Source organism: Borostomias antarcticus (genome assembly GCF_949987555.1).
Source record: "Borostomias antarcticus genome assembly, chromosome: 3".
Classification (NCBI taxonomy): Eukaryota; Metazoa; Chordata; class Actinopteri; order Stomiiformes; family Stomiidae; genus Borostomias; species Borostomias antarcticus.
In genome coordinates this window covers 32,374,685-32,385,674 of record NC_140236.1, presented here as the reverse complement: position 1 = coordinate 32,385,674, position 10,990 = coordinate 32,374,685, and the positions used below count along the sequence as shown (strand labels likewise).

The window sequence follows — 10,990 nt, the reverse complement described above, 5'->3', positions numbered from 1 at the left end:
GCTTAACCCCCTGTTGTCCAGTTGGGAGTGCTAGCCTATGGCATGTTACAATTAGATCAGGGCCTACCAACAAACCCTGCTAACAAGGGGTCCAATAATCAGTCTACTCATATTGTTCAAATGTTTCAAACTATTAGACTCATAAGAATTTCATTTTCTGATAGACTTCCCTGACGCTTCAAGAAAGACCCAAACCAGTTGAATGTGAAGGACTGCTATTTCAATTAAGCAATGGAGGAAGCGCCTGCCACTCACTCATCATCACAACCAGGCTTTGTCCTTGCAGACTACGCCGTCTTCGCAGCCATGCTGCTTGTTTCCATCGGGATTGGCTTGTACCAGGCTGTGAAGAAAAAAAAAATGAAGGACGTGGACGACTTTTTCACCGGTGGCCGTGACATGCCGGCGGTGCCCGTGGGCTTGTCCCTTTGTGCTAGCTTCATGTCTGCTGTTCAGGTTCTGGGCGTGCCAACAGAGGCCTCCACATATGGTTTCAAATTCCTCTACATGATCCTGGGCCAGTCTATCAACTCCGGCCTGACCGCGTACCTGTTTATGCCACTGTTCTACAGGCTAGGCATCACCAGCACCAACCAGGTCTTCACACTCTCTTACCTACCCAATACACATGCTGCATTCCATTCGTATCGGAGCTCGGGATATGGTGCCCGACATCAAATCCCAGTTGAATGCGTATCCAGAAACAAAATGTGAAAACCCCACTTTCTTTGTAGTTCTAGGCAAGTTAGCTATTGTTAGCCAATGTTAGCAATACTAGCTGATAACAACAAACTATGCTATTTTGCGCACACAAACTTCATAGCAACATTGTTCACTAATAGACATTGGACAATATTGTGTGTACGACCGATTTAATGAGACACAAATAATACAGAAACGCTGATAAACAGTCTTATTACAGCTTTCACTTATTGTTGTTGCGCAGAGTAGCCATCTTGATTGATGTCAGCAGATGACGTTGATGAAGTCAGGGTACATTTTTTATCCCAAGTAAAATTACGGAAAATACTCTGAGTTCAGATGACGTATTTGATGACGAGTTTGATGTCGAACCCGCGAATCCCGAGGTTTACGATACAAATGGAACACAGCAACAGTGCAGCCACAAACACTTTGGTCATATAAAATAAAATAAAAACCTTCACCCTGTCATTTTGTAATGCAACAAATGGTTTGAAGGTTTTGTTTTTTATGACCAAAGTGGCTGTGCACAAATGATTGAAGTAAAACAAAGTATGCCTACTCTTTTAAAGCTGCATCCTTATGCTGACCTTGCAGACAGTATTTTTGGCTGATGGGCACAGCCCGCAGTCCAATATTAGTGAATGTTGTTTTGTCACATCCTCCGTCCCTCCATCTACCCTGACACTCTGACGTAATGCGGCAATGTGGTGCGTTTATGCAGAGCCAGTGCAAGGTGTTCAAAGTGTCAAGTTGGTCCGGGGGCGGGGGGTGGGGGGGGCGGGCGGGTGTCGGCAATCCCTAGGAATTTGAAGTGGCTCACCCTCTCCACTTCCTCCCTGTTGATGATGATGGGGGCGGGGGGTGTGTCTTTTTCCTCTCCTGAAGTCCACAATCATCTCCTTTGTCTTGCTAGTGTTCAGGGTCAGGTTATTGTCAAACCATGTTACTAGGTCTGACACCTCCTGGAGGAAGGCCGATTCAGATGAGTCATTGGGGGAGATCAGGCCTATCACAGTGGTGTCATCTGAAAACTTGATGACCCAATTGCTGTTGTGCTTGGCTGAGCAGTCATGGGTGTACAGTGAGTACAGCCTGGGGCTCAGGCAGCATTCTTGCTTAATCAACACACAATTATAATAGGATAACCCACCTTTTTTGTAATCTGATCAAATCCATTACAAATGCAACAAGGGCCACCGACAATTTAAATCCTTTTGAGTACTCGATAGCGTTCAAAATGTTAAATCCATAGATAGACTATCTTACTGGCATTCTTCCGTTTCAATACAAAATGTGAGTCTTGTGTCCACTATTTGTTCTTTGTAAGCCTTGCATTCAGTATTGCCTGTATAGTTTACAAAAAAGTCACCCATAGCTGACCCTATAAACAAAGTTAAAAGAAATCCCACTAATTCCCCTCTATCTCCGTTTTTGCCAATCATTTAGGCATGTAACAATGCGAGATACAAACGTGACGATTCAAATCGCTGAAATGAAAAATGAATCGCAGTACTTTTTTAACAGCAGAGGGCATGATCTACTTTTGACCTCGCTTGTTCGACGAGCCACGTCATGTTCAACGTCCTACGTCACCTGTACAGAGACTAGAGACCCACTAGAGACAGCTCGGCAACGAAAGACGAAGCCATGGCCTCGGCTGCAGGTCATGTTGAAATCGGAAATATGAATTAATTGCATAGTTTGTGAAACCCTACCTCAGAAATAAAAATGAATTCTTTAATTTTATATAGAGAAGATAAGAGAAAATGCTATATTTTCTAGTTTTTGTATAAGAAAAGTACAAACATATTTTTCAGTCATAATTTGCTTGCAATCTCTTGTCTGCAACCAGGTTGAATTGCTTAACACATCGGAGATAGGGCAGGAAATTATGTTTGTCCAGAACTATGAAAAGAACAGCTGTATGTACTCCCAACAGCCAATCCATAAGCCGGGCTGGACTTGGCCTGTTTCAGGGACGTTTAGAAGGATGAGTATGAGATGGCATAATGCATGCTCATGATCGAGTCTTGCTGAACCTGAAAAAATAGAAGTTCAACTGTTGAGCCTGAAACAGGACTCTGGGCTTTGAGAGTTGGACAGGAGTGAAGGAATGCTGTGGCCCTTCTTTTCCCTGTTCCAGTACCTACAGATGAGGTTTGGCAGAGGAATGCAGCTGCTGGGTGGTATCCAGTTCATACTGGCGACGGTAAGAAAACAAACCTTCTTCTCACATTGATAATGTTGAGAGTAGCGTGTCTTGGCACTAATGCCAAGTCAGTATCAGGGTATAGCCTAATTGTTGACAAAGCCAAATACAAGTACTGTAAATGAGGGAAACCTCAGTCCTTCATGAGTATAAAGAAAAGTTTGAAATTCAATTAAATGAAGTGCAGATAACATGCATTCAGTATTGGAAATGGGCTGGAAGCACTGGTTAATAACCAATAGAAATACTGGCGAAAAGTGATTCTGAATCAAAGATTTGTGACGATACCCTGCAAGTTTTCTCTTGTTCCAAATCATTGATCTGAACTGGGCTCAGGCCTAGGCCTAGGCTCAAGATTCAGAGCAAGGTCTAAAATTCCCGGCTTGCACCAATGGCTTGCATGCATCAACTTGTGTGCATCCTCAGGAAATACATGTTTATTCTGTCTTAGATATGAACAGTAAAATAATGTGATCGTGTTTCAAATATTTAAAAATACTCACATTTTCACCTAATCTACCAATAGATGAAGCTGAAAATAATTGTTTGTGTAAGCCTCTGTGGAATGCGTGTACACATTTAGAGAATTGCAAGAGGGCCACGTCATATTTTAATGTAGCTTAAACCTGGGTCAAATATTTAATACGGTAATATTAATTAATATTACTAGCTTGCAAAAATTAGTGAAAATTAGTCAATGTGTTTAAAGATTCTGCAGGAGAATGTCCTTCTGACAGTGCAGCAAAACACCTTTTCAGGTGTACTGTTGGCTGCACCAGGTCAAACTGCGGATTCCCCCATTACTTTTCATTAAGCCCGACCTGTGCTCTATCTGTTATATATGTTGACTTGGCCTCAATTGACAGGCAGCATGTTTCCATTCATCAAAAAAAGTTTAAGGCCTTACAGTAGCTACTGCTTTCAATGTTAGATTGGTCTAGACATGATCTCATTCAGCACCAGACTTGGCCTGCTCAATAGTAGTGCAGGGCTGGACATCGGCCACTCACAATTATATGCGGCCTATTCCACTGATTATGTCTGAGCACTGCAAAATTGCCCACTCAAAAATATCATCCTAGTTCTGGCACCTAGTGTTACTGATCATTAGAAACTAAGACACGTACAAGTCATACTGCAACTGCAATTCGTTAGTCATTATGGGTGAATGAATCATTCTAGATTAGGTTATGCACCAGAATACAGAATTTAGCTATTGAGAGTGCATACCCTGGTTTCATCTAGTACGCTTGGGATCTCGGTCACCTCTGTATCTACTAGTTAGTTAAATGAATGAATCAATTCAGTTTGCTGTCAAACCAAGTCAGTCTCACCCCAATAATTGTTTCCTGTTTTCCCTTGTCTTTCAGCTGCTGTACACAGGGGTTGTGATCTATGCCCCTGCCTTGATAATTCACCAAGGTACAAGCTCTGGATACCACATGCTAATGACTTTCACTAATGACTGTTCAATAGTGACAGGAAACACAATCTGTTTCATGCACTGTATTTATCAAGTCTTACCATGCTTACTGAGGTGATATCAAACACTGGATATTGTACTGCAGGTGATTCACATAAACTGTTACCAAACTAGTTCATGATTATCATGAATGTATTTCAGCTGCTGGGATCAATATGTGGGCAGCCCTCTTTTCCACTGGCCTCATTTGTACTTTTTACACCACACTGGTAAGAAAAAACATCTGAAAATGTTTATAATAATTTAAATTGAATGAACGTTTGGCACATTTTCTGTCTTGAATCACTAACATTTTGCATCAAAATATATTTGTTCTTTACATTTGACCTTTATTTCAACACATCCTGAATTCACAGCAGGGTATTCCCTTTGGACATTTCCATTGGTTTAGTTCTGTGAGGGAAGCTCAATCAAACACAGCTAAGATATTTGCTTCGATTTCAAATACCTGTCCAGGTGTGATGGACCTTTCCCTTTGTCCTCCCCACTGTAGGGTGGCGTGAAAGCAGTTGTCTGGACAGATGTGTTCCAGATCCTGGTCATGCTGGCCGGCTTCATAGCCATCTTTGTCCGCGGCACTATTCTGGTTGGTGGACCGGCACGGGTTCTGGAGATTGCCAACAATGGATCACGGATTAATTTTAAGGAGTAAAAACTTTTTCTTCTTCTTTTTCCCCCCACACATGCTTTGGTAACACTTTCAGGTTTCCATTAAATATGTTTTATACAAGATTCAAGAAATAAGTTAATTTTGGGGAGTATGAGGTTTAAACCAAATGCCATGTGGGATTGTCATAGCTTAGGTGTAGCACGACTGTTATCAATACTTTATTAACAAAATTTGATTATGAATACAGATATTTAAGATAAAGGTAAAAAAAAAGAGACTTGTATGTAATTTGTTTCCACTTTTCCCCTAAATAACAATATTGTTTCTTAATTTGATCTGCCTCACAGGTGTCACACAGTGTAAATGATAACGTACAGGTGACCCATACTTCCAGATAGAATTAGCTCATCTAATAATATCAAGCCTTTGCCCTTGAACTACTCTGGGCAGACCAACAGGCACTTGCATCACTTGTTTTAGGAGATAGTATAAATGTTTGAGGAAAGAAATAAAATGAAATATATAATGTAACATTCTCTATTTGTATATGGCTTCTTCTTCGTGTGGGTACATTGTTGCATCCTCTCCCCCCCAGGCTTGGGGCCGAAGGGCTATCCTTTTACCACCCCGAGGCTGGTTGAGTGGTCACCTGGGCTATATATCTAGGCACACCTCCAGGAGCCATGACACCGTTTCGTCATCCACAACCGTCAGACCATGCATTCTGTTGGGTGTCCGATATATCGGACAGTCCAGGATGACATGGTCTGTGGTTTGTTCCTCAGCGCCACACTCGCGCACCACGCAAGATACCAAGCCCCATCTGTGCATCGATGAGCGGAAGCATCCAATGCCGGTCCGGAGGCGGTTAAGCCTCACCCACGCCGGCCTGGGTAGGTCCAGCCCGGGAGGGGAAGGACCGGCGGCCGGGATGAAATCACGGAGTCTAGAGGTGTTTGTCTCCCACTCCGCATGCCAGATATAGTCCGCCCATCCTGCCTCGCTGATGTTAAGATCTCTGCATTGCTGCAGGAGATTCTGTGTGGCAGGCACAAAACGGTGTCTCAACTTGAGACGCCGGGGAGGCCTGTTGTGGAGCAAGTGGTTAAGCTCCACGGCCCGGCAGGCGAGACGTGTTGTGGTTCCTGTGTGGCGGAGGCCAGCGGGCTGGATGCCTGCAAGGATCGGAAGATTGTCCACAGGAGTGGGACGCAGGCATCCTGTCACGATGCGCAAGGCTTCGTTGATAGGCGGGTCGATGAGGCGGGTGTGATCACTGCGACACCAAACCGGTGCGCAATATTTACTGGTCGAGTAGACCAGGGCTAGGGCTGCCGTACGCAGTGTTTTTGCGCCGGCGCCCCAGCCTGATCAGACGCCACACAAGCTGTTAACTTGTTGCGCAGTGACTCGAGGTGTCGGCGGAACGTGAGCGACCTGTCCAATGTCACGCCGAGATAGGCTTCCTTGTTGTTAAGGTGGAAGGCCACAGACACTGTCTTTGCCTCGCTGAGCTTCAATCTCCATTTCCGGAGGTATGCCGCTAGTGTCTGCATGTCCTGGCTCAAGATCTCCTCCACAGCCTGCCAGTCTCCAGCTGAGTACACCAGCGCAAGGTTGTCTGCGTAGGCATACTTCCTGGAAACTGTGATTGGCAGGTCGTAGGTGTAGATGTTATAGAGGAGGGGGGCCAGGACAGATCCCTGGGGGACACCGTTCTTAAGGCGTTGCAACCTGCTTTGCTGTCCACTACCGGTGGTGAGGGTGAAGCTGCAGTTTCGTTCAAGCTCCATGATCATGCTGACCATGTACCTGTCCGGCAGTGGGTGGAGCAGCTTGCAGGCGAGGCCGTGGTGCCATACGGTGTCGTAGGCAGCCGTCAGGTCTATAAAGATGGCTCCAGCCTTCTTTTTAGTCGAAAAGCTGTCCTCGATGTCTTGAGTCATCAAAGTAACTTGATCTACGGCCGATCTCCCACATCGGAACCCGGCCTGCTCCTGTGGGAGCAGCGGGTCGATGATTGGTTCGATGCGGGCGAAGATGAGATGCTCTAGGATCTTGAAGGGGATACATAACAGAGAGATGGGGCGGTAACTCTTGGGGTCCGATTTTGGGAATCTTGAGTTGGCGTAAGCAGGAAGAGAGGAACGCTCTTAACCAGAACGTCAAGGCAGGTGCGGCATGGACTATAAGCTCCAGGCAGATAGAATCAGGCCCCTGAGCTTTCCCTGGCTTAACATGCTGGAGGGCAGCAGCGAACTCCTCCGGTCTAAATTCACCGGAGATGTTACCGTCGTTAGGAGTTGTGGCCTTCCAGAAGTCAGAGACTTCTTTTGCCACGAGATGTGAAGATTCGCCCATCGTCTTTGCCCTCGTATGTCCCACTTTTCACAAATTGTGATGCGATTTTGTTTGCAGAGATGTGGCAGTGACTGGGGGAGGGTCTAGACCTACCAATGAGGTTCTTAAGGATGCGCCATGCCTTGCTGCTGAAGTGGGAGAAGTCGATGGAGTTAATGGCCTCCTCCCAGCGCTCTTGTGTCCTTCGGCTGAGTCTAGACAGACGGGCTGAGGCAAGTCTGTCTGACTCAGCTCCTGGGGGGGCCTCGAGGAATGCACAGTAGAGACTCTCCACTCTGCATCCCAACACGGGTTGTAGCTATTGCGACGTCCGCGTGGGATGGATTTTTTGGCCGCTTTCACCAGTATGCCGCAGAGTTTCTGGTACACCTCGTCCACATTGTTGGTGTTAGGTGGTGGGAGGCACCTCGTGGATCTATGGGTAAGGATGAGGTAGCGTTTCCAGTTGGCCTTTCGGAAGTTCCATCACTTCACCGGCTCGCTCGGGACAAGGTCCACGAGTATAGGCATGGTTATCAGCGATGGTCGATGTTGGGACCGCAGGAACTTTCCTAGCATGCGTCTATCAGGCAGCCTGTTATCAATGCCGACACTCGCGAATGCCAAGTCAGGATTCGTCCCAGTTTTCCAGTGACCCAATTAATTGCATACTCTTGATTTGCAGTTGAATTCACAATGCCAACACACAGGTGTGTTGAACCGTTTCCTTTCTTTAATCTTAGTTTTGAACTGGACCCCAGGAAGCGGTACACATTCTGGAGCTTTACAGTGGGGGGTTCTCTGCTGTGGTTATCCATGTATGGAGTGAACCAGGCCCAGGTCCAGCGCTACGTCTCCTGCAGAACCGAACGACAGGCCCAGTGGTGAGTGATAAACTCAGGAACTCCTGACCTCAGGTCTGGTCCTTCATCAAATATTATTAGGGGTTTACACTCTCAAGCTGCTTGAACACAGTCCAACAAACACCAACATCCCAAAATTGGCAGTTGTAACAGTATTTTTAGTGAGGCCATACTGATATGAAAACAACTCATTGATGTCTGCAAACCTTTTTAGGTGCAGGATTGATTGTGAAATATGGCCTATACGGCACTTCATGAAAATATCTGCCAACAACCGCTAGTAAACACCGATAACCACGGTACACCTATCCGATGTTGGCATTGTGGTCAGTGTTGGGGCCATGTGCAAGCAGCTTTAGACACAAAGGGGCTTCCTACAAAAGGGTTCCTCGGTTGTTCCTCGGGTACTCAAATACAAATCTTAGAGGTCCACTTTTTTTCAATATGACAAAGGTTTATTATAATAGAAATCAACCAGCCATTCCCCCCACCCCAACCGTATCACCCACCCACCCAACAAAGTTGAATCAAACAATTTCAAGAATTAAAGTCCAAAGTTCTGTCTCCTCTCCTCTCCTCCTTTTTTCTCTCGTCTCATTCTTCTCTTGTCTCCTCCTCACCTCCTGTATCCTCTCCTGACCTCCTGTCTCCTCTTGTCACCTGCTGTCTTATCTCCTCTCCTGTCTCCTCTTGTCACCTCCTGTATTATCTCCACTCCTGTCTCCTCTTCTTATCTCCTCTCCTGTCTCCTCTCCACCTGTCTTATCTCCCCTCCTCTCTCCTCTTCCCCCCTCCTGTCTCCTCTCCTCTCTTCTTGTCTCCTCTAGTAGGCTTCATTGTGTCAAACACTGTTGCCTAATGAGAGAAGGCAGTTTTTCTGGTTGCTGTGGAATCTGAGAGGGTGATTTACTTGATTTTAACTGTAATTTCCTTTGCCTTCAAACATGGTCTCCATCACTTCAGTCATACATTATTTTATTATTTCTGCATCAGAGAATGGCTTCTTGTATTTACCCAACACCCACACCACTCTCGGAGTGAGGACTTTTCTCGCTGCAACATAGATGTAACAAGAATTATGCTTGCGGGTTGATATAACAATTTCATCCCATAAATGTTTGCTGAAGGTTGCTTCAAAATTACTATATTGTGTTATAGTGGTGTTTCAAATTAAATGAGCAACTAAGCTAGAAATGTCATAACAATTGTGCATTTTGTGATAAAAGCATATCATACACAGTATAAGAAAAAACTGGATATTGGGGCATCATGAATTTTCAACATGTCACCCATGGCAACCATTTTTCAAAACGTCCGCCAGTGGCAACAGTTTTCTGATCAATTTTCTTATCAGGGATGGATATAATATGATATTGAGGACATCATTTTTTTAAATCTACCATACATAGTTCTTGTGAATTGACATTTGGATAATAGTACATTTTTCAATGGCGGCCATGACTGGTATGAACATTTTAATTGCAAAAAAGTATTATGGATTAGTCTGATATGGGATAATCATGGTGTCAAATCATATTTTTTTATGATTCAGAATTTGAATTAGGAAATTCAGAATTGTTCAGAAACTACAATTCAAGACATAATGAGTGATAACTGCTCAAACCTAAGGTCTATCATGGGAAATTCTATTCAGCACTCCCCTTCACAGAAACAGGGGGTTGTGTAGTCTAATGCAGCTTTTTTGCACTTGCACTGCTGAACACAACCCTTCTTACATTTGCAGCACATAAGTTCATAGCTGGACTGGTCTGCATCTGGTAGACATATCCAGAAGGGTTCATAGCACTCTTCAGATGTCTTTGCCCAGGCACATCTACAAGGTGAAGGTAGTTCTGGTGTGGACACCAGTATCTGACCCCACACATTACCTCCTTGGTACACTGCTCTCTTAACATGCTCCTCTAAGGCAGCTGTTGTTGGAGGACTACAGAGTATGCACAATGAACATGTTCCTGGCACGAACTGTACTGTTTTGCACTGTCATATCATTGCACTGCCCTGTCCTGCACCCTGTCCTGTGTCATCTACAACAGTGTATGCCTTAACCCTAGTCAAATTCCTAGTATGTGTGAATCATATACATGGCAATAAACAGATCTTGAGTCTTGAAAGATCACTCTTCGGCCCCAGGTGGAGACCCCCCCGCCATCAGACAGTGCTGGGGAACATGGTTAGTTGAAAGAACTCATGAAGGTTTCCATCTCTGGTCTGGCAAGCAATGTGTACATCCTTGAAAACAGCTCCATGTCTTGTTTGAGAGAAACAAACTGCTGCTTGTTTTTTTTTTTTTTTCCTCACAGTTGAAGTACATGAATTGAAAAGAAATGGTGTCTGTAATCGTGAGATAGAAAGAAGCATCTCTGCAATTCTAAAGTTCCAAATTCCAAATTCTCCATCATATATTTTTTTATGATTTGATACAGATCATCCATATCATATTATTCTACAAAACCTTATTGCAATACAATTTTCATACTAGTCATGGCTGCTATCTTGAAAAATGTACTATTATCCAAATGTCAATTTCCAGAATTTAGGTTATTTATGGTAGATAAATTCAACAAATAATTTACTCAATATCATATTATATCCATCCCTGATAAGAAAATTGATCAGAAAACTCATGGCCATTTGCCATGGGCGACATGTAAAATTCATGAAGCCCAAATATCCTTTTTTATTTTATTTTTCTGAATGCCCTTGGCTATAACTGTACCAAATGTCATGCTTTAATCAGAAAATGCAGTATTGTTCTGCTT

The 10,990-nt window shown here is 44.2% G+C and overlaps 1 protein-coding gene across 1 annotated transcript in view; it reads left to right on the top strand.

Annotated features, from left to right (window-relative positions):
- Positions 1-231: 231 nt before the first annotated feature.
- slc5a5 (solute carrier family 5 member 5) overlaps positions 232-10,990 on the top strand; it is a gene marked incomplete at both ends in the record, with an annotated part of 30,499 nt that continues 19,740 nt past the window's right edge. The window contains 6 exons of the mRNA XM_084436140.1: positions 232-597; positions 2,849-2,914; positions 4,285-4,336; positions 4,539-4,606; positions 4,891-5,045; positions 8,091-8,231. Coding sequence (XP_084292266.1) covers positions 232-597; positions 2,849-2,914; positions 4,285-4,336; positions 4,539-4,606; positions 4,891-5,045; positions 8,091-8,231 — 848 coding nt within the window. The remainder of the gene's footprint in view (positions 598-2,848; positions 2,915-4,284; positions 4,337-4,538; positions 4,607-4,890; positions 5,046-8,090; positions 8,232-10,990) is intronic.